This window comes from Plecotus auritus (genome assembly GCF_963455305.1).
Source record: "Plecotus auritus genome assembly, chromosome: 9".
NCBI lineage: Eukaryota > Metazoa > Chordata > Mammalia > Chiroptera > Vespertilionidae > Plecotus > Plecotus auritus.
The window spans coordinates 121,770,282-121,794,372 of NC_137783.1; the positions used below are offsets into that span (position 1 = coordinate 121,770,282).

At 40.9% G+C, this 24,091-nt stretch overlaps 1 protein-coding gene across 4 annotated transcripts in view; it reads right to left on the reverse strand.

The window, feature by feature from the left end:
- Window positions 1–8,238: 8,238 nt before the first annotated feature.
- CYP2R1 (cytochrome P450 family 2 subfamily R member 1) overlaps window positions 8,239–24,091 on the reverse strand; it is a gene marked incomplete at its 5' end in the record, with an annotated part of 115,903 nt that continues 100,050 nt past the window's right edge. The window contains 5 exons of one of the 4 annotated variants that reach the window (XM_080640041.1): window positions 8,294–9,826; window positions 10,947–11,276; window positions 12,097–12,729; window positions 15,531–15,672; window positions 20,153–20,377. In XM_080640041.1, coding sequence (XP_080496167.1) covers window positions 9,651–9,826; window positions 10,947–11,276; window positions 12,097–12,729; window positions 15,531–15,672; window positions 20,153–20,377 — 1,506 coding nt within the window. In that variant the 3' untranslated portion in view covers window positions 8,294–9,650. Of the gene's footprint in view, window positions 9,827–10,946; window positions 11,277–12,096; window positions 12,730–15,530; window positions 15,673–20,152; window positions 20,378–24,091 lie in introns of those variants that run through there. The other 3 variants (XM_080640039.1, XM_080640038.1, XM_080640040.1) reach the window with 3 other exon arrangements.

Consider the following 24,091-nt stretch of genomic DNA (forward strand, 5'->3'; position numbering starts at 1 on the left):
ACATACCTCAACATAAAAAAGGCCATATGACAAGCCCACACCTAACATTGTACTCAACAGTGAAAAATTAACGCTTTCTCTGTAAAATCAGGAATAAGACACAAGTGCCCACTCTCACCACTTACTTCAACACAGTATGAGCAATCCTAGAGAGCAACTTGACAAGAAATAAAAGGCAACCACAATTGGAAAGGAAGTAAAACTCTCACTATTGTAGATGACATATTATATATTAGAAAACCCAAAAGATTCCACCAAAAACAAAAGCAAAATTAATTCAGTGAAGTTGATGGCTATAAAATCAGTATTCACAAATCTGTTATGTTTCTTCACACTAATAATAAACCAGCAGAAAGACAAACTGAAAAAAAAATCCCATAAAATACCTAGAAATAAATTTAACCAAGGAAATAAAAGACCTGTAAACTGTAAGACATTGATAAAAATTGAAAACACAAAGTAACAATATCCCATGATCATGGACTGAAGAATTAATACTGTTAAAAAACCTGTATTACCCAAAGCAATCTACAGATTCAATGCAATGCTTATCAAAATTCCACTGGCATTTTTCACAAAAATAGAACAAACCTAAATTCTTTATGGAACCACGTAAGACCCTCAAATAGCCAAAACAATCTTGAGAATGAAGAACAAAGCTAGAGACATCATGCTTTCTGATTTCAACCTACATTACAAAGCTACAGTAATCCAAATGGTATGGTATTAGCATAAAACCAGAGAAATAGATCAATGGAACAGAATAGGAAGTCCAGAAATAAACCCATGCATATATGGTTAATTAATTTATGACAAAGGTACCAAGAAAACAATGGGGGAAAGACAGTTTTTTAAATAAATGGTACTGTAAAATAAAAAGTGGACAGCCACCTGAAAAAGAACTAAACTAGACCACTACCTTAAACCATATACAAAATTAACTCAAAATGAATTAAAGACTTGAACGTAAGACCTGAAACCATAAAACTAGGAGGAAAAGGCGGCAAGCTCCTTGACATTGATTTTGGCAATGTTATTTTGGATTTGACATCAAAAGCAAAAGCAACAACGTCAAAACTAAACAAGTGGAATTACATCAAACTAAAAAGCTTTTGCACAGCAAAAATAACCACCAACAAAATGGAAAAACAACCTGTCAAACAGGAGAAAATACAGGGTGTCCCAAAAATGTATATACACTTTAACAGCTAGTAGCTCAATTAATGTTTCTTTTCACATTTAACACATTGGCATTATTATAATTATTCAAAATGTGTATACATTTTTGGGACACCCTATATTTGTAAGTCATCTGTTAGGTGTTAATATCCAAAATATATAAAGAACTCCTACAACTCAATAACAACAAAAAAATAAAATAAAAATCCATTTTAAAAATATACTGAGAATCTGAAGACATTTTTTTCCGAAGAAGACATACAGATGGCCTACAGCTACACTAAGTGAATGGTGCTCAACATCACTAATCAGGGGAAGGCAAAGCAAAACCACAGTGAGATATCACCTCTTACCTGGTAGAATGGCTTTTATCAAAACACAAGAAATAACACGTTTTAACAAGAAAGTAGAGAAAAAGGAACTCTTGCACACTTGCTGGGAATGTAAATTGGTGCAGCCACTATGGAAAATAGTACAAAGTTTACTCAAATAATTAATAGCAGAACTCATGCTATACAACAATTACACAGGCCGATGCCCAAGCAACGGAACCACACCGGCCAAGGCTAAGGAAAGCTTTGAAAGATAATATTCACAGTTACTTTCTTCAGGAAGATGTGTTAAGTGGGGATTTAATTATTAAAGCTTTGTCTTTGTCTATATTCCTTTAAGGGCTCTTTCAATATTACCAGCTGGAATGAAGACAGAATATCCAGAGATATGAAAAAAACCCACCATTAAGAAAATGAAATTCAAGAGTAAATATGATTCCTTGTATTTAAGTTCAAACAACTGCTTTCATTCAGTTAAGCATAAGTGGGGAAGGATTGGTTTAATAAGGCCTCTAATGATAAAAGCCCTGAGAGCTATTGTCAATTACCCATAAGCATGTTTCTCTTGTTTTAAAAACTGCAAAGGGAATCTTAAATTGCATTTCTCAAAATATGCTGTCTATAAACACCGTTTTGTAATAACCAGATCATATGTTCTAAAGGGAACCTTGGTAAATTATAGAGGTCCACAGAAATGATCAGAACCACAGTATATAAAAACCGAGGGTATTTAACCTGTGGAAGTAAAAATTCACAGGGAACCCAAGTAAGAGTTTTTTCTAAATGTTTAAAATGGGGGCCACATATTTAAATTCCCATGAGACCAGATAAATTAATGATGTGGACTTGGCATAATGCATATGTGTATATCATATGCCACAACTCAGCTTCAATTGTTTGCCATTCAAAATGCCAGCCCAACATCAACAGAACTTAATATTTTTAAAAGATTATATGATTTCTAAAAGAAATCTCAATATCATATGCCACAACTCAGCTTCAATTGTTTGCCATTCAAAATGCCAGCCCAGCATCAACAGAACTTCACATTTTTAAAAGATTATATGATTTCTAAAAGAAATCTCAATTTTAAAATGTTAAGTTTTAGTTTTAAAATTAAACCTGAGGGTTCTGGAACCAATTCCAATGTGGGGGTGTAGTTCCCCCACACCAGCGACACGCAATTCTCCAACACCAGCTAGGTGTCCTAACTTTCAACTCAATTCTGACACTATTTACCACAGATAGCAAATTCCACAGTGTAGGTGCTCAGTCCTTCAAGACTGCTCTGTGATTCAGATGCCAATCACGACTCACCCCTACACACTGGAGGTTCTCATGACTCCCTCCTTAAACTTCAGGTGCCAGTTGCAAGTTCTGGTTATTACCTGTACTTCTGAACGACTAACTATAAACCAGAGATTTCCACAACCCCTTCCTAGGGTTCCAGTAATTTGCTAGCGTGGCTCAGGAAACCAGTTCACTCACTAGGTCACCAGTTTATTACGGAGGATACTGAAGGATACGAACCAACAGGAGGATGAAGACAGGCAATGTCCTGAATAGAAGAACATCTATCCTCTGGGAGTTTGGGGATGGGTTCCGTACAAACGCCCTCCTTTTTGGGGTTTTATGGTCGCTTCATTACACAGGCCCCTCTGATTAACTCATTGGCTATTGGTGATTGGTTCAACCTCCAGCCAATTTTCCCTCCCCGGAAAACGGGGTGGGACTGAAAGTTCCATCCCTCTATTCTGGATTGGTTCCCCTGACAACCCCATCTTCAGGTGCTTTCCCAAAATCATCATATTAACATAAACCCAGCTGTGGCAGAAAGGGCTTGATTTGAATAACAAGACACCCATTTCACCTTTATGGCTCTGAAGTAGTTTTTTTAGGAATTGAGATCAAAAGACCAAATATTATAACAAAAAATGCTCCCATTGCTCTTATCATTCAGGAAATTAGGTATTGAGTCAGGAACTGTGGATGAAGACCATACATATGAAAAATATATTTGGGGTTATCTGAATGACCAAATATATATTTGTTATAAATCACAATATTGCAAACCTTTTCTTAATCATCACTAATACAATATTTTAAAAATAGTCATTGTTCTTCATTGAGTACAGAGGCTCATCTGCTTTAGAAGATCATTGATAAGTAGAATATTTTTACCTTAAAAAATGAGTACAGACAGCCCTAGCCGGTGTTGCTCAGTGGTTAGTGTGTTTGGCCCTTGGATTGAAAGGTTTCAGGTTTGATTCCTGGTCAAGGGCACATACATCAGTTGCAGGCTCGATCGCAGGTCTGGTCGGGGCGTATGTGAGAGGCAACCAATCCATGTGTCTCTCTCACATAGATGTTTCTCCCCCTCCCTCCCACTCTCTCTAAAAATCAATGGAAAAAATATCCTGGGGTGAGGATTAACAAACAAAAAAATGAGTAAAATTTTTAATGTCTTTGTGAAATATACATTATGAATATGAAACCAAAAAAAGGTAGGTAAGTAGGGGCGGGACCACGGGAAAGGAAAGTAAAACCCAAAAACCCAACTAGGTGGAGTTACTAAGACACCCCAACTAGGTGGGGAAGGAAGGGTGCATGGGAGAAGAATGAACTTTAAAATGTATGGATAGTGCTTAGACTGGCAGCTTGCAGATAACCACTCAGGAACTAACAAGCATATACATAAAAAAGCACAAGTGGCTTCCTCTCTCCCCTCCCAGTCACAGAGCACAATGGATACCTAGAATTCCTGTTGTGAGGGAGCACATCCCGAGCCCCCAAGGCTTATGGCCTTGTGGGACTCTACACAGGACTATTAGACTTTAATTAGGTTGGATGCACTCAATGAATTTTGCTCCCGCTAACTGTTTTTGTCTGCAACTTCATTCTTCTATTTCGGCGAGACAACGATCTCGGACTCAGATATCCACATTTTGGTTTCATATACACAAAAATATACACAGCAAAATAAAATATTATAAAGTAAATACCATTACACAGCAAACAGGACTTTCTCCCAAAAGTCCTCACACCCCTCTTCCCAACCCCTCCTTCCTCCCTGCTTGAAACAACCACTCACCTGAATTCTATTTGTCTGAAATGTCTCACGGCCTGAAATGAAGATTGTCAAGGCTGCATGTAATTTTATACATCAAGTATTTTCTTTCAGCATTTAAAGAGAGATCATGGTGTCTTCTGGCTTGCCATTGTCTCTATCGTGAAGTTAGTCTTGTTGCTTTGGAGTGATTTTCTTCCTGTTTACCCTGTATGGCATTCATTGGGCTTCTTGAAACTCTGGCCTGGTGTCTTCCATTAGTTTTGGAAAATTTTTATATTAGATTTTCAAATATTACTCTGTCCAATTCTTTCTCTTCTCCTGCTCTGGGTTTCAAGTACACAAGTTAGATATTAATATTATATCCCCTCTGTCTCTTACGCTATTTTTATTTTTGTATTTTCCATCTTTTTACCTCTCTGTACTTAATTCTAGGCGGTTTCTTCACAACATTTCAGCTGTGTCCTGTCTGCTATAAAATCCATCCGCTAAGGCCTTAAATTTATTGGTCAGTTTTAGAATTTACGCTTGATTTTCTTTTATGGTTTTTAATTTTTTTATGAATTTCTCAATCTTAAACATGTTAGGTTTCCTAGAAGCAGAGCCTGGGCTTGGAATTCTTGTGAAACTGCTATTGTTAGGGGCAGAAATGGAATATTGGGGGCCAGCTACAGTTATAAGAAATATGAAACAGAATCTTCTCCAGCTCTTGCATGACTCAATTAATTTCTCTTAAAAAAACAAACAAACAAAACAGGGGGAGGAAAGAAATATTAATCATGCTCTGTTAACTGTGATGGTTCTGATTAGAGCACATTCTAACCTGGCTGAGAGTTGTATATCCTGGGACATGGGAGCTAAATCCGATTGCAATGGGAAGATTTACAACCTCGAGGCTGAAACAATCTAGTCCCAGGGGCACCCACTCTTTATAACCCCCAATCCCTATTGCCTGTAATCTGGTCCTGGGGTGCCCAGAGGCACCTGCTCTGTGCGATCCCCTTCTCCCCCCAAGCCTGCAAGACTTATAATCTGTAATGATATTATACTGTGCCTACTTTCCCATGCCTGTAATTTCTACTTTCCCACGTAATCTTTGTCCTTCTACCGAATATAAGCAGCTGGCTTATAGAGAGAGGCAGAGATTTTTGTAGATCTATCAAAAACTGTACTCTCCTATACTGCCAGCAGTATTGGAATAAACGCTCATATATGATTCAACCTTGTCTCTGCTTAATTGGCTCAAGTAGTGACAGGCAGCCTGGAGCCCTTGGTTGTCCAGTTACCCTATTATTGAAGAAAGCTCTTAGATGAAACTCTTATGGGCAGGAGGGAGAAATAGAATAGTGGAGACCCGCTATAGTTGTAAGAAATATTAATCATGCTCTGTTAACCGTGATGGTTCGGTTCTGATTAAAGAAAGCATATTTTAACCTGGATGGGAGTTGTACACCCCTGGGGATCTGGGAGTCAAGCTTGAATGTGGTCCATTCCTATCTGAGAACAGCCTATTATCATGGAAAGATTAACAATCTAATTTCGGAAAGGAAACAATGGGAAGTGCCTGCCCTTTGCAAACCCTTAGCCCACATTGCCTGTAATCTGTATTATATCCATTTTCATTCCTTTTGCCTTATTCCTTTTGTATATTCATTTTTGTTCCCTTTGCCTACTTCCCCATGTAATTTTTGTCCTTCTACCCCGTATAAGCAGCTGGCTTATGGTGGGGAGAGAGATTTTCATGGATGACCTGCTACTCTCCCATGCTGCCGGCATTATTGGAATAAACGTTCCTGTATGATTCAACCCCATCTCTGCTTAATTGGCTCAATTAGTGACAGGCACCACAGACACACTGACTGTCTGGTTTCAAATTTCGTAAGGGAAGGATGGGGCATGGGGAGAAGCTCAAGGTGTTTATGTGGCTGAAGTTCTTACCCTGGTCCCATAGGATGAAGCTCTGGAGCACACAATTGTCCTCCTTCAGGCAAGGGTTGTGGGTGTGACTTAAATACTCCTGGATTAGTCAGTTACTGCCTTCCAGGGAGGAGGGGAGTGGGTGAGTTTATGCCTACCTCCTAGGGATTCCAGGAGAGATGACCCCATCAACTGAGAACAGTTCTCCTGGCAATGGTAGGAGCAGTTAATACTTGGGGATGGGGATGGGGATGGGGTTGGGGTAGAGTTGGAATGAGAAAACCCACCTAGTAAACAGAATCATGGTAGAGCACTACCAGTATATGAAGCATGTTCATGGTAAAGTGTGCAGCTGATTATATCTGAATCTGCTGAAGGTCTTTTTCTGTTGTCTATTATTTCTTTTGGTTTCAATCAATACCTTGTCTCCTTGTATGCTAGTTATTATTGAGTGACAACATTGTATATAAAAAAAATTCAAGATATATTTGAGGCCTTGGATTTTCATTTTTCTCCAGAGAGGATCTGATTGCCTCTGGCAAGCTGCTGGGAATCTTGAATCACCTTAATCCAGCCAGGGACTGAGGTGATTCAGAGCTTAGCTTCAATGCCACTGAGGCCCATTTTTTCCACTCTTACTCTGAAGTGTACCTTTTTTTTTTTTAACTTTTTTTTAATATAGATTTCAGAGAGGAAGGGAGAGGGAAGAGAGATAGAAATATCAATGATGAGAGGGAATCATTGATTGGCTGCCTCCTGCAAGCCCCCTACTGGGGATTGAGCCCACAACCAGGGCATGTGCCCTTGACCAGAATCAAACCCGGGACCTTTGGGTCCACAGGCCAACACTCTATCCACTGAGCAAAACCAGCTAGGGCTGAAATATAGCTTTTTAGAGTCCCTTGGTAGTCTATATTCTCCTAGCTCTGTGAATCTATCAAAAACTGTGCTTTACTCTATCTGCCTCTCAGTTGTTTCTTTCAGATTTGGTTCATAACTCTGGAAGAAAAGTGTGGCATTCCACCTTTCCTCCTTCGGTTAGATCTTGGCCCTGTAATTCTTCATTACCTGGTGTTATGAGCTTAGTGGCCCCCTCCGCCCCCCTTCATATATTGAAGTCCTAACCCTTAGTATCTCAGAATGTGGCTTGCCTTGGAAGACAGGTACTTTAAAAAGTTAATTAAGTTAAAATAAGTCCATTGTGAGGGTTCTAATCAAATCTGACTGGTGTCTTTATAAGAGGTAATTTGGTATGCATGCTAGATATTTTCTTGCGTCTCTGTGCATAAATGAGATTGACATATATTTTCCTTTCTGTATATAGATAATGCATTTGGCATCGAAATTATATTAGCATTAAAAATCAGTTGGACAGATGTCATTTCCTATTCTCTAAAAATGTATAGAATTGTCATTAAAACTAGAATGTTCTTTGTTGACATTGTCTTAAAGTATGAATTAAATTTATTTGTTATATGACTATATAGATATTTTTTATTACTGCAGGTGTCAGTTTTGGAAAGTTGGAGAATCTTAAGACAGTCTTTTATACAAGCTGCACATTAAAATCATTTGGGACCTTTAAATGATTCCAATTTAATCTTGGTATTAATTAGTAAAAGAAATTATTTTAATTTTTAAGAATATATCTTTAAATTGTTGTGGCTTTAATTTTATTTATTTTTATATATTTAATGCATATTTTATTATATATTACATATAAATAAATATAATTACTGCTATATAATCAAAATTTTAATTAATGGAAGTCAAACCCACTAAGATGTCACTTCTACCCTTTTCTCTCAATCTCTTAGAATTCACCATTTTCATTAGGTTCACATTAATCTAGCCAGTGTTTTTTATTCAAATATAAGTGTATAATGCATGTTTATACACACATACATTCTTATTCCCCATGTCATACAAAAAGGGAACATATTTTAACAGAAGTCACTGTCTGTGCATTTACTCTAAGGTTGCAACTATTCATGGGGCAAGTTATGAGAGCATGAACCCATAATGTACAACTTTAGAAGAAATAAGATTTTAAAACAGAAATCTATTACTGGAATATACATACCTGTTTGATCAGGACAGTCACAGTTTACACTTGTGTTCCTGGCATAATTATCAATGGGAAGTCCCTCATATAACAATAATCATGGAAATGCTTAAAGACCTCTAAAAGTCAAAAGAATTCAATCTTTAAGCCCTGTGACTGGTTTTGGAAAAAAGTGGTACTATGTAAATTGTCTGTGCCTACCAAGAATTAATTGCTACATTTTGTTTATATTTTAAATACATTATTGTAAGAACTGCTGCTTTAGGGATGGATACTCAGTATGAAGACATAGCAGGGAGCAAGATTTGAGAACACTGGAAGGTTCTACATTAAATACATAGATATTTCTTCCATCATCTGCCACCAAGTCTACAATAAAATATCTCTGTAGTCCAAACTCATTTGAGTTCTAATTTCTCCTTTAGTTCTCTATTAAACTGGACTAGCACCGCACAAACTGCTAATGACATGCCTGACCAGAAGGGAGATAGCATTGGCGTTTGGAAGTAAAGCCCCCAGGACAGGAGCAAGATGGAAGGAGGGGTTCCTGGTGCTCAACAAGAGGCTGAAAAGTCAGTCTCTGCTTAAGGCGACCATGGAAAATCTTAGTATCTTAAGCAACACCTGGCATTTGCACCTTTGTTTTCCTCAAGAGATAATTCTACCTTAGAAGGCATAAAAGCTTGAAAAAAATCAAATCTGTGTGGCCTGGCCAGTGTGGCTCAGTGGTTGAGCATTGACCTATGAACCAGGGGGTCACGGTTTGATTCCCTGTCAGGGCACATGCCCAAGATGTGGCCTTGATCTCCAGTAGAGGGCATCCATCGATGATTCTCTCTCATCATTGATGTTTCTCTCTCACACGCGCCTCTCTCTCTCCCTCTCCCCTCCTCTCTAAAATCAATAAAAAACATTTTTGTTAAAAAGAATCTCATAGTCTGCATTTAAAAAAATAAAATGAAATAAAGACACATCTGTGTTAACTTTCTGATGCTGTGGCTTTTGGCCACACACACACACACACTGATTAAACTAGGTTCAAGGGTGAGGTGAACATAAATGGCCTCATTCCACATGGCATCGTGCCCTTTCAGCGTCTTTCCACACAGATGAGGTAGGGCTGCGGCTGCAAGGTCATGCCTAACCTGGGCTTCAGATCGGGAACCAGTTCATGGGGAAAATGCAAGTGAAACCGCTGAAGCAATGCTGTAAAAAACAGGAACATTTCCATCCGAGCCAGCTGTTCTCCAAGACAATGTCTTCTTCCTAAACAGAAAAAAACAGGCATTGTCATCTTTTTAAAACCCACAATATTTACTGAAATGTATGTTTAATACATTACAAAATAGATGTCTAAATTCCGGAAATCTGGGATTTAAAAAAAGTTATAAAAGGTTATTCTTATTAAAGAATTTCCTTAAATTCCAAAGAATAGAAGTTGGCTTTTCAACTCCCAGAACCCATTTCTTTACCTTCCTGGACTTGGTAAACTTATTAGTCCCTCCCCCACTTACCTTGCACGCTGCAACAGAGCCTGAGGTATGCTGTGAAAGATCTAATTTGAAGTGTGACATTTTGTTCTATAGATTCAGGAGAAGGTCATTTCATTTCAGATGACTCAATGTGTACCCTTCCCCAATTAAAGGAAGAGTTTCCAGTCCATCTCCCAAGGGTCTTGTGATCTGTGCACTTTTTCACTGCAGAAGCAGTATTTTTAGAAAAGAGATATAATAAACTAGGAGCCAAGAGAGCTCGATTCTTGTTTCACTTCAAATTATGAGTCATTCCCCTCCCTGGATCTGTTCCTCAAGCTACTTGTTACTGACCTTCTAGCTCTTGGAGTTTTGATTACAAGCCAAAAATCCACAGACAAAAATGTTTCCGAAGTCGGAGCTCTCATCAGTTTCTCTCTAGATACACAATTAACGCTTGTTATTTTTGAGTAGATATGGGTGTTAATGACCTCTAATTAAACTATTCTCTCCTATAAGAATCAATGCTATGTTTTCAGAGTTGAAATACATAATTCTGCAACAGAGAGCTTCAGATCAAGATGGTATACTAATGCAATGGCCGGTGATCTCAGTGGTTAGAACGTCAACCCTCACACTGAAGGGTCATGGGTTCGAAATTTGCGTGTATCTGGATTGCAGGTTCCGTCACTGCCCCAGTCAGGGTGTGTGTGGGAGGCAACCAACTGATGTGTTTTTCCTCACAGCGATATCAATGTCTCTCTCTCTCCCACTCCCTCCCTTCCACTCTCTAAAAAATCAATGGGGAAAAATATATCCTCGGGTGAGGACTAACAACAACAGCAAAAATGTTACACTAATGAACCACCATTATACTTGGTCCTGAAGTTATGCCGCTGTGAAAGTTCACTTACCTAGGGAAAACGGAACCAAAGCTTCCTTCTTGGAAAAATATCCGCTGCTGTCCAGAAATCGCTCCGGATAGAATATTTCTGGGTCTCTCCAGTACTTTTCATCAAAGTGTACAGAATAAAGATTTGTGATTACTGTTGTGCCCTTAGGAATAGAATAACCACGTACAACTGCATCTTCAGAGGTTGCATGGAAAATCCCCAATGGCACTATATTACAGAATCGTAAAACTTCATGCAAAACTGCCTCAGTATAAGGCATTTTGCATTTGTTGTCCCATGAAGGCTTCCCATTGGGTCCCATAATTAAATCAATCTCTTTCTGTACTTGTCCTGTTAGAGAAGAAAGCGTTCGAGTTATTATGCAATCCTGAAAAAGTGTATCTAAAGTAATTTCCCTTTGTGGTAAACAAGGGATAACCTGTAGTAATAGGTAGGGCATGGGTCTACCCAGATGCAGATTTTTCATGATCTGGGAGTTTATTTAAATATATACCATATATCTTCTACTACCAGTAAGCAATGCTCTGGGTAACTGTTGTTAATAACACAGTAAGAGTAATAAAAATCAAACAAACCTAGAATTGGAATAACATCTCACTCTCAGCAAGAAAAACAGTAAAGCATAAAACTTGAATCAAAACAACCAGGGTTCAGGTCCCAGTTCTGTCACTTCCAGTGAATGAGCCTGAGCACGTCAGTCACTCAGCCTCCCTCATTTATAAAATAGGCATAATATAACCTGTCTCTATGGTGTTTACATGAATTGAGATAATAGATTTGAATACTTGCCTGGCTGGTGTGACTCAGGGGTTGACCGTGAACCTATAAACCAGGTTGTGTGCAGTTCGATTCCCAGTCAGGGCACATGCCCGGGTTGTGGGTTTGATCCCAAGTAGGGGTCATGCAGGAGGCAGCGGATTAATGATTCTCTCTCATCATTGATGTTTCTATCTCTCTTCCTCTCCCTTCCTCTCTGAGATCAATAAAAATCTAATTTTTAAAAAAAGAAAACTTTTTATAAGTATTAAATATTTTTCGTCTTCGTCAACACTGCAGGAGTTCCAAAATAAACTGCTTTGGACATGGCCAAAGACTCTAAAACATGTGTGAGTCCTAAATGTAAGTTCAGACCTTGTGGGAGAGTCCTTACCTTGAATGTTAGGATAAAGCGCCATGAAAAGAATTGCCCATCGTAGCACATTGGTTGTAGTTTCAGTTCCAGCAATGATGAGTTCACCCACAGAGAAAATCAGGTTTTCTTTGGAGAAAGTAGATGATGGGTCATTTTTAACCTGATCCATCTCATCTAAATAAGCGTCAACAAAATGCTGAGGTAACTGAGGCTTTCTGTTGCGAGAAGCTTTTTCGATAAGCCTGGAGAGAAAATCATAGACCACAGCGGCATTTCTGAACAGCTGTTGATGTTTCCCAAAAGGTAAGAGGCCAATCCATGGGAAGGCATTATACAGGAAGACTGAGGCACTGGCAGCTAGCTCCACATTCTCACTAAATAGCTCAATCATGTGCTGGAAATCAGTGTCTTCGTAAGTGAATCGTTCTCCAAAAATGATCAGATTGGTTATGTTTGAAACAGCATTTGTTATTAGCTGTTTGAAGTCAAAAGGTCTGCCTTTGTATGTTTCAACAGCATCAATGAAAAATTTGGTTTCTTCTAAAATTTTAGATTCAAAAGACTTTTGGCCATATCCAAAATAGCGAAAGCTGTTTACAGCTAACCTTCTGTGATCAATCCATCCTCGGCCATATTTGGAATTGAGTAAACCTGAAAAAAAAAAGTAAAAAAATGTTACAATTTCTACAATCCCTGTCCCTAACAGCTAAAAAGGCTATGGAGAAAAGAAAAAAAAGAAAGAAAAAAGATGGTTAGTTATTCTTCTCCAAATAATCTTTCTATAAAACTAAAATTAGACCCAGTGGATAAGAGCTGTTTCCTGCTACTCATTAGCCACCGAATATCCTATATAATAAAGAGGTTATATGCAAATTGACCCTCATGCCCTCACAAGATGGCTGCACCCACGTCATCACAAGATGGCCGCCCCCACGTTGTCACAAGATGGCCGGCAGGGGAGGGCAGTTGTGGGGAACCAGGCCTGCAGGGGAGGACAGTTGGGGGCAACCAGGCCTGCAGGGGAGGGCAGTTGGGGGCAATTAGGCTGGCAGGGGATGGCAGTTGGGGGCGATCAGGCTGGCAGGGGAGCAGTTAGGCATCAATCAGGCCAGCAGGGGAGCAGTTGGGGGTGATAAGGCTGGCAGGCAGGGAGTGTGTGGGAGGCAACCAACTGATGTGTTTTTCCTCACAGCGATATCAATGTCTCTCTCTCTCTCCCCCCCCACCCCCGCCTCCCTTCCACTTAGGGGTAACATGTACTTAACTCAATATTTCATTCATAATTTGTACATAGGTATACCTATGATAAAAAATGTCATGTTCTCTTGTCTACATGAGGTACCTATATAATCTATATTCCATTAACTTTTGTGCAACTATTTTTAATTTGGAGCTTATGATAAAGTTAGCCATCCATAAGGGGGTCTTTAGTACTATGCAGTGATCTTATATTTCTGCATTTCATTTTCTTTCCATACTCCCAGATGACTATTCACTCAACAAATACTCATTCAACATGTATTCATGAAGTACCTGCTAAGCTCCAGGCAGTGTTCTAAATGTCACAGATATATCAGTGAACAAAAAAGGCAACAGATCCCTACTCTTGCAGATCTTACATACTCGTGAGGACAGGCAAATGAACATGTAAAGTATACAGCAAGGAAGCAGGTAGTGTGGTCCAGGGAAAGGCTCACGGAGAAGGTGACACAAGTAAAGACATGGAGATGACACAGTAAGTCAAGCAGATATCTGGGGAGAGATCACTACTGGCAGAGGGGACAGCTGATCGAATGGAAGGCACTGGGATGAGAGCAAACCGTGGGTAAAGGTATACATGTTCAAGAAGGCACAGAGGAGCCTTGTTATAACCCTACACTGGCAACTTGTATGCTTGGGCAACGTGTTCCCCGACAGGGGGCTAATGGTGGCTCTGATTGACTTCAGAGACAGAGCAGGGAAGGAGAGGGGAAGAGGGGGAAGAAGGGAGGAAGGGGGGGGGGGAGAGAGAGAGAGCGAGAGAGAGAAAGGGAGAGGATGAATGAGAATGAGAAACATTGATTTGTTGTTCCATTTGTTTATGCATTCATTAGTTGCTTCTTATATGTGCCCTTACCAGGGATTGAATCTTCGCTTATCAGGACAATGTTCTCTAACCAACTGAGCTACCTGCCTAATTTATTATTTAGACAATTATTGCAGAGGCTGAAAATTTGTTTTATTTATATTATTGCTTTAACTATCATTATACTCTGGCCTAAGAATTTGGCCTTTAAAAATCTAGTGCTTTCTTTGCATTAGTTGATTTGCCTTGTGATATAATATGTGGTTAATTTTTCTTTTTAATCAGTGTCTTTTTAATCTATCTAAGCAAGTTACTATAAAGTTTACTTTAAAATTAAATGTGATGCTCTCATTAAATTGGAGAATTCTGGACACCATTACTGTTAAAACTATTATTCTATTACTAGAGGCCCGGTGCACAAAATTCGTGCATGGGTAGGGTCCATAGGTCTGGCCCGCGATCAGAGCCAATCAGGGCCTTCTGGCTGCTGGCGGGGGCCTTCCTTCCCCCAGCTGGCTGCTGGCCGGGGCCTTTTTTCATTCCGTGTCACCCCCTGGTGGTCAGCGCACATCATAGCAAGTGGTTGAACTCCCGGTGGGTTGAACTCTCGAGGGGACGATTTGCATATTAGCCTTTTATTATATAGGATGTATCAAAACCATTGCATCTGACTTCAGCATCCTATTTTAGACTTTTTGTTGCTGCTTTCTTCTCAACAGGTCTGTTAGCATTTAGGCCTTTTCCCTTGTTAAATATGGACTCTTCCAACACTGATAACACTAAACTATATAAAATCCTAGTCCTTTACACAAATACCACAATTCTTTTTTTATATAGCATACTGATTAGTAGCTAAGAAAGGCTGCTTCAGGTTCTATAATCTTATAAGCAAAATGATAGTAAAAATGTCACCATGTACCCAAGACTGGCTTCAAAAGGCACCAGTGTGCATGCACATATGTGTATTCCTAATTTGTTTCACAAAACTTGCATAGATTAAGTGCTAATTCTTTAAAACATTATGTACAATATTTACTAAAACTGGATTACAACAGTAGAATTAGTATGACCCAGTCTAAAATACAGGGGGAGGCAAAAGTAGGTTTACAGTTGTTCCTATGGAAAATAACACAATAATAAATAATCATAAGAGGATAAACTGTGGTTCACATACTCACAAATGTAAACCAAGTTCTGCCCACCCCTGTATGATTGAAATGGAGCCTGAAAGTCCTCAAATACTTGGTCTGTAGCCTAAGTTGATTAATTAATACCTCCTATTAATCAGTACAATAGAATGCAAACTCTACATGCTAAATTTACATAAAATAATAAATATGATTTGAAATAGTTTAGTAAATCACTAAATAGGTAAAAATAAACATACCTCCCATTTTTGTCATCTTCATGAATAAAGGAAGGCATGGTCTGTCTGCAAAAATTTCACTTTGATGAACAAGGCATTCCTTTACTACATCATAGCCATTTAGAACCACAGTGGATATACCTCCAAGATCTAAACTGAAGATCTTTGAGGAAGAAAAGAAAAACAATTAAATGGAAAAATGTATGGAGAAAGTAACTATGGAAATTAACATGTACTAAGCAATTCTCCCAGATTTGTCACTTCCCTGAAAATATAGGCACTTATTTCCTACTCAACTGATAATGTGTAGAGTGCCTTCTCTCTACAAGGCATATTGAACACTATGATTTCATTATGCATTCGATGCCTGAAGACATAATCTTTCAAATGGTATAATGAAAAGTACCGGACTCAGAAGGCCTGGGTTTTAGCTTAAGCTTTGCCATTAAAAAAATATAAAACCCTGTGCAGAACCCTTAACCGTCTGGGGCATAGGGTTGCCATTGAAACTGTGGTACTTGAGTCAGATGCTCTTTTAAGATTCATTCCAACTCAAAACATTCAATGATATCTAGGAATTTCCTTTTACTTCCAAGATTTATGGAGAAGCATCACCATCTACCGATCATTTATTACTCCAGATTTAGGATAAGGGACTGTCAAAGGCATAAGAGACAACTTTGAAGTATAAAATTTAAATGAGTAAATTTGAAGATCTGATTGGCTTTTTGAATGATTCATGATTGGACAGTATTCCATCTAATAAGGAGAAAGGAGCTCCAAAGAGTCGTAGAAAAGGAAAAAATTTAAAGGCAGAAAGGAAGTGTGAAAAGGAAATTAGCAAAGAATGCACTGTTTCAGGCAAGGTCACTCTCCTAAGGGGAACAATGACGTCTGTCCAGCACATTCCCTGACTAGTGCTGACCAGGTAATTTCAGGTTGACTCGTCAGAGGTTACATTCCTGGGAAGGTTGAAACTGCAGTTAACTTAAGTCCTGGTTTGCTGACATGGGGTTTAGCACAAGTGACTCCATGCTGTCTCCTTTCACAGCATTCACCACAGGTGACCATCCCTCAGCTAAGGGGAAGGCAAGACAGAATATCCATGCTATGCCTTGCTGGAGCTTCTCTTCTGCTTCACCTCAGGTTCACTTACAATGTCACACCTCTTATACCCAGGCCCATAAGGGACTAGTCCAATGAGAGAACAATGCTACCTTATCAGTGGGATGCAAAGAATGCTTATCCCCATCCTCTCAGGAGTTGGCTGAGAGCTTTGTACCGTCAAAATATTGAGTCAAACAGGCAGAGCTGAGTTAGCCATGGTTCACACTACTTTGGGAAAACAAACAAACAAAAAGACCAAGAGTCTTGGCAGAGAATAGAAATTCAGCAGACGTAGTTATAGCAGCAATACTGATGGAAACCTCCAAACAGTAACAGGATCAACCAGCTGAGCAATGGAGTCTTTGGCTCAAGAATAGGCCCAGCTGAGCAATGGAGTCTTTGGCAGAAGAATAGGCCCTGCCAGCTGAGCAGTAGGTACGTCTGGAACCTGGGGAAGGAGCATGGGCTGCCTGCCACAAGCAGTGGTATTAGTCAAAGTGGCAGTGTAAGGGTTTCAGCTGAGCAAAGGTGGGACTTCTCCCGTTGCCGAAGCAGTAATGAAAAGGAAGGACCTACCCAGAAGGGTAATTTTCGCAGATACAAAGGAGAAACTCCTCTTCCTGTGTGTCTCTTCTACTCTCAATACTCTACTACACTTCTGACTGCATATAAAGATGAAACTTCAGCTCCTGGGTGCTGTGCAGCCCTTCCTTTGGATATCCCATCCCCCATCCTTAAATAAATTCAATTTTTTTTATCCAGCATCTGAGATGGCTATTTAACCTGCCTGTGTGCACCACCATGCTAACCTACCATTTTCACCTTTCAGTTACTATATAAATAAATTAATAAGTTGTCAATTCTGCTTGCCTTAAAGTAATTATTTTATTGTCCCACGTGTATTACCTGAACAAAATCTGTAAAAACCACTTGTTTACCACTTTACTGGCTAGGGAATCCTTTTCGAAATTGAAATAAGATTAAAGTAAAGGCAGAAACTTATATATTAAGAGTGAATCTCCAAGGAATTGGCAATTCTTGATGTAGTACATTTCTATTTAAGATTGCCTTTAAAATAAATGTATAAAACCTGAGGACTGGTTGTTTTCCTTTCAAAAGTCATAAAGGAGAACTGTACTCACAGACTTCACAAAAGTAGGCGCCACTTGAAGTGACTGTCAGTTCTCATAAGCAATTTCCAATTCCTTTTTTTTTTCTGCTAGCACACATCTCCAAATTATAAAGATAGTGCAAAAAAGAAGATTCCATTTCCAAATAAGTCCTATAAACAACTTTCTACAGTCTCCCAGAAGTATAGGAGATAATAGTCTCCTTCCACTTGCAAAATTTTTTTGTATAGTATATTATAACTGTATAGTGTATTAACAACTTACACTAACTTTGAGACATTGTCAGAATTGGGAAACACCTCTAAGATAATGGGAGATCTCTGGGGGTATTTCACCACTAAGATAAAGATCAGGTGCTGCTGTAGTTAAAAGGTAATGTTAGGTAGCATTCAAGTCTAAGGCAGAGTCAGGCAAACAGTGTCTACTCTTCAATGCACACATCTTTTTCATTTTTGTTCCTTTCTCTTTTTCCTCTATTTCTCTTGCCTATTAAAAGAGCTTGATTTTACCACCTCCAGTAAAAAGCCCTCTTTGTAAAGAACCACAGCTGTACCAGCAATAAAACCATTTACTCGTGCCAAATTCTTAAATCCATTGAACCAAATCTACCCATCCCAAGATTAAGTTTTCCGGCATGTTTCTAATTTAATTTGTAATTTATTATGAGACTTAGATGACTCCCTTCCAGAAAAGAATGTTCAGTGTAAATATAGCATTCCTTTCAGTTCAAATCTTTATATATAAGAAACATATTCCTATTCTGAAAGACACCATTTCAAAAAACTGGTTTTAAAATACGTTTGAGTCCTGGTTGGTGTGGCTTGGTTGGGAGTCATCCTGTGCACCAAAAGGTTGTGGGTTCAATTCCTGGACAGGATCCCCATGAGGCAGCCAATGGATGTTTTGCTCTCAGATTGATGTTTCTCTTTCTTTCCCTCTCCCTTCCTCTCCATCTAAAAACACAATTTAAAAATCTTTTAAAAAATGAAATAAAATGTGTTTGAATTCATAGGCCTAATAAATTGTTCTGCAATTAATAATCAAGAACATTTGAGTAGCACTTAACTGCTCTCAGTTATTATTCTCATTACACACATGAGGAAAAATTAAGATTCAAAGAAGGTAAAATTTTATCTGGTTTCCTGCTCTCGTATATAATGATTTCTCTAGAATATTATGATGTTCTGTACCAACACAGCAGAGATCAAATGTATTAATGGAAATACACTCAATTCCTGGAGAACTGGAGGGTATAAAATAAAATCTAAGAATTGTGTGTTTGCTTTCCTCAGGCCAGCTTCCTTTTAGCGATGTAAACCATTAGTGAGCTGCAGAAACCTAGAATAATTCTTGTAAAACCTGGTTCAAATAAGGATTGAAGCCTCAACCTGAAACAGTTGCCAAACAGCCCTGCTGTATTGTTCCCTCAAAGGCCTCGCCACAGCTTGTGGTCGACAATTAGACTGATTTTTCCCCCTCTTATTACTGAAACTCCCTGAAGTGGGACTGTGTTTGCCTCCCTCTCCTCTTCACCCCTAGCACCTGGCAAGAGTCTGGTTTGTTGTTGCCCGTAAATGAATGGACTCAAAACAAAACAGGTGACCTGGATCAGTGCCAGTGCTCTGAAACGTCTGCCTCCTTCCGAGGTCAGGTGGGGACACTTCTAAACACAGGCTTGCGCCCTGGCCCTTTCCCCTGAAGGTGAGCAGCGGGGTGGCTGTCTGCAAGTCACTGGGCATTTCTGGGGCAGTTTCCTCCTCTGTAAAAGGGAGGCGCAGAGGGCTCCCCGCTGGGCCCTTGTGAGTTTAAAGGAGTCCATAGTGGAAGGAGGCCCACAGCAGGTGCAGTCTCGGGGTTTGCTGGGAGGATGCTCCTGGCCTGTCAGCCCGACAATGACCACCCTGCGCTGCAGAGCTCCGCACGGATTTTTAGTCATTCATTCACTCATTCACAATCATTTACCAGAGCCCACCTCTTCGCTGTGGCCTTCCCGAGTACTTGCTAATCCTCACAGCAAACGCCTAAACAGCCTTCCTTAAATGCAAACATCCAAGAATCTATTACTACTAACTCGGTCCCAGAATTCACACGCCTACTTTCCCGAGATGCGTGGGCTGGAACCTGGAACCGAACTCATTCTTAGGAGGATGAAGCCTGTAGGCCCACTGCGCAGGCGCGGGAGCCCAACCTGGTGGCTAAGGGGACCCCAAGAGCCCGCGGGGCGTGGGACGCGTCTGGGTCAGGCCTAGGCGGAGTGCCTCAGGTGGGGGCGCGGCTTCGAGGACTCTCCCGACCCAGGAAGTAGGTTTCCCACAAAGCCGGAAATACACGGATAGGGGTCGGGGCTAGGAGCGGCCGTCAGTCCACCCGGGAGGAAGGCATAGCGAACACCCCGACGGGCTGTACCTCGCCGTACACCTGGCTCTGCTTCCTCATGTAGACATGGGGGAGCTCGGCGGAGGCTGCCAGCGAGTAGATGTTGCCGATAAAGGGCAGCCCCGTCGGACCCGGGGGGAAGCCCGCGGGCCGCCTCTGCTTCAGCAGTTGGCGGACCCCCAGGGCGAAGAGCAGCAGGAAGAGCACGAAGCCCAGCGCCCCCGCGCACGCCTCTGCTCCGCGGGGCCCCCACATGGCCAGGATGTGGGGCCTGCGAACTCCCGCCCTGGGATGGGCTCGCCCCTTCTGCGCCGCACCCCATTGGCCCGACACTCTGAGGTCCCGCCCCGGGTTCAGGGCCAATGGCTGGCTGAGTGTAGGCCCTGGGCCCTGGGTCAGTTACCTCTGTGCTCCCAGGCTCAGAGCTGGCTGCGGGGAGGTGGGTGCGCCCCTTTGGCCCTGGGCGGGCACCATTAGGCGGGGCACGGAGGCTGGAGGCCTTTTCAGGGGGCTGACATCTCCCTCACTGGGCGAGGCACCTTGCGGCCAGCCCAGAGGGTCTTTATAGGAATCTGGTCTACGCATTTCAAACTAGGAAAACTGGAGAGCTTATCTACACTGACTCGGACAATCTTCAAAATCTCAATTAGAGAATTGTTCTGTCAATATAAAAAATAATCTTACTACTCATCTGTTCTTTCCTCATGTTTCGAGACATTTCTGTGTGTGATTCCTTGAAAACTGTGATCACGCAATATTTAGGTAATCTGAGTTAATTACATCTTTTCTCCTTTCCTGGTCTTCGAGACTGGTTACTCCTTGCCATGAAACCTTACATGTTCACAGGTCCCAGGTTATTAGGACATGGGCATATGTGGGGTGAAGGGGGACATTATTCTCCCTACTACGGGAGGGAAACCTGAGGAAAATCTTCCAAAGAGGGTATACCAAGAGCAATGTCTCCCACATATAAACAAGCCCTTTCCTCTGAGAGTGTGTCCAGTCTTTCTTTCACTTGTCAACGTAAGAAATGCCCAAATCTGCAAGAATTTATATGAGTTTATTTGAGCCAAACCAATGACAATTGCTGGGTAGCACAAACTCAACACACTGAGAAAATGCTCCAGAGAAAGGCAGTTCTGCACCTTACTTTATTCATTAAAATCAAAGGAGAGGACGTAAAGGAGTTACATGAAATCCACTGGTAGTAGATTAGGTTGGCTGGAGAAAGCAAAGGGGGAAATCTCTGAGATTGGATAAAGAGTAAAATGGATAGACACTTCTTTTACATTGGTGGATATAGGATAGTTAACAATTTTTACAGCACATAGAGATGGTAAGTGAGGAACAGGATAACATGAGGGGTTCTGTGGTCTCTGTTCTGGTGTGAAATTGTGCCCTGAAAGGTCTGGAAAAAGGGGATCACTCTGACATTCCAAAGGCATGTTATAGATGCAAAAAGACAATAGACAGGCTCAGTTAAGGAAAAGCTTGATCTTTATTTTTATTTATCTTTTGGTTAATCCTCACCCATTGATCTTTTAAGAGAGAGTGGAAGAGAGAGGGAAGGACAGAGAGAAACATCGATGTGAGAGAAACACACCAATTGGTTGCCTCCTCCATGTGCCCTGTCCAGGGCCCAGGCCAGAAAGAAGCCTGCAACCAAGTTACATGCCCTTGACCAGAATCAAACCCAAACCCTTAGGTCCACAGGCCAAAGCTCTATCCACTGAGCCACACCGGCTAGGGCAAAGCTTGACTTTGTCAAGAAAGATACTGGCCTAGGATGTGACTACCTGCTATGACTTGCTTTTAGTTAGGACGTTTTTATTTCAGACTATCCTACATGGTTGGTCTCTGAGATCGTATGACTCGCCATGCAGGCCTTCCCTGAGCTTGTCAGGTTCAGTATGTGGCCCCCATTTTTTTTGTCCACATACTTTGTGTATCTCTGATGCAAATACACTGGTAATGAGGACAACCATTTAGTTAACCTTAGCATTCTCACTGTCTAGAGTTTTGTGCTCACTCTCTGGCATATGGACATCCCCAAAGTCTGAAGGTGAGTTTCACAGGATCCCCAGGTATAGGATGTCAACCTATTGAAACAGGGTATGTTTCACAGGATTTTTAGCCATGAAATATCTGCCTATTGCTTACTACAAATGCCTGCTATTTTATCTTTAGAGATAACTTAAATTTCTTATTAATCAAGAATCTTCTAGTGAAATGGATAAATTATAAGAGACTATTGCTAAACCTAGTTCTCAGTGACATAACAAAGGCCAGTGGAGATGACCAAGGATGGATATTGGGACTTCGGGTGTGGCACAATGCCACTGAGGCACCAGGAACAGAGGAATGGTACCCATGGGAAGCCCGAGGTCAGCCCTCCCTGCCTTCCCCCAATGTCATCAGTCTGGCCGCAACTGTTACGCAGTATTGGTATTCTGTTCAAGAGTAGCCCCCTTGCATCATTTATATTCAAAAAAAGAATTCCCTTTCAAAAATATCCTGCCATTCATTTAAATTAAGGAACATTCCTTCTTTGCCATCTCCCCCCCCCCCCCCGCCACCCCAGCTATATACTAGCTGAGTAGAGCCTGAATCCTGGCAGCTGCCTAATTGCATTGATGAGAGACCTGCTCCCCTCCCCTACCGCCCCTTTGGGAATGATGGAGGCAGGTCCTCAGAAATCACCAAAAGTTTCTCAGAACATGGATCCTTCCCTGTCATCATTTATTATGGTCTCTCAGTGCTCGGCAAAGAGAAATAGCTTACTGCATTTGCTCCTAGTGTGATAGCGAACAATAATGTCTGTCAATGGAGTTTATCACGACATGGATGTTTGGTGGAACAGGAAGTGAAGGATCTCACTGTTTCTTGGCAGGAACCGTCTACAATATGCAGGATGGAATGGGTGCCTGGAGAAATGTGAAAACCCTGTACATGCATCTCACATTTCTGCGTGCAGATAGTAATGATTTCAACAGAGGCCAGCACTGCTGGGCAGAATTAAAAGCCTCTTTTTTGGCCTTTGGGAACTATCCTTCCAGGGTTCATTCTGAGGGCCAGGGTCAAATGAGTGTCTCCAGGGCTCCCTGCCAGTTCATAGATGACTTTGAACTGAAATCCTGGCCTGAGCCCTGGGAGCTGGCCAGACAGTCCTTCCCCAGGGCAGTGATGCAATGATGTGCCTCCTTCTCACATTCCATTATGGGCACTCACAGTTGTGTTTCACTGGAATGAAGAGGAAGTGAGGGCCATAGGAAGTGTCCAGTCAAGCCATTTTGGAGCCTGGGGCAACAGAAAAAAAAAAGAAAGGCAACAATACTGGTCTTGGCTTATCAAAAATTCGATATCTTGTTCATGATGGATTTTTGCATTAATTTTGATATTAAAGTGTTACATTAGAGTATTATCTTCATTACTGAGCTTTTTGGTGCCCCATTAAATTTTGCTCCTGAGGTGACTGCCTCACCTACCTCACCTTAGTCCCATCCCTGGGAGGCAGGGCACCGAAACGGTGATTTGGATGACAAAGTGGTTTGTAGGCAGTAGACTGCACACTTTGATTTCCCCGACTCTCTTAAGAGCCAGGCACTGAGGTAGGGCTATCTCATATTCAGCTCATTTTGTTCCAACAACTTTGAAAATACTTTCTTTCCTTCGGGAGAGACATTTGTAGGTACCTGGTAGCACAGAGTATTTATTTCTCTGGGGTTTTGAAGACCAGCATTTTGAGTGTGAGGTAGGGAGTGCATAATTTTCTAGGCCTGCAGGACATGGAGGGCCAATAAGACTTCCTATTTTCTGCCTATCCCCAAATTATCCCACTCCAGCCTCCTTCACTGGGGCGCCTTATGCAAATGCTCTGGACCATAATGGCTTCCACACTTGAGTTGCTCTAGCCCTTAGGCTCCTTATCACTCAGATCAGCTTTTTCCTTTCAGTACCTCCTGTTTTTCA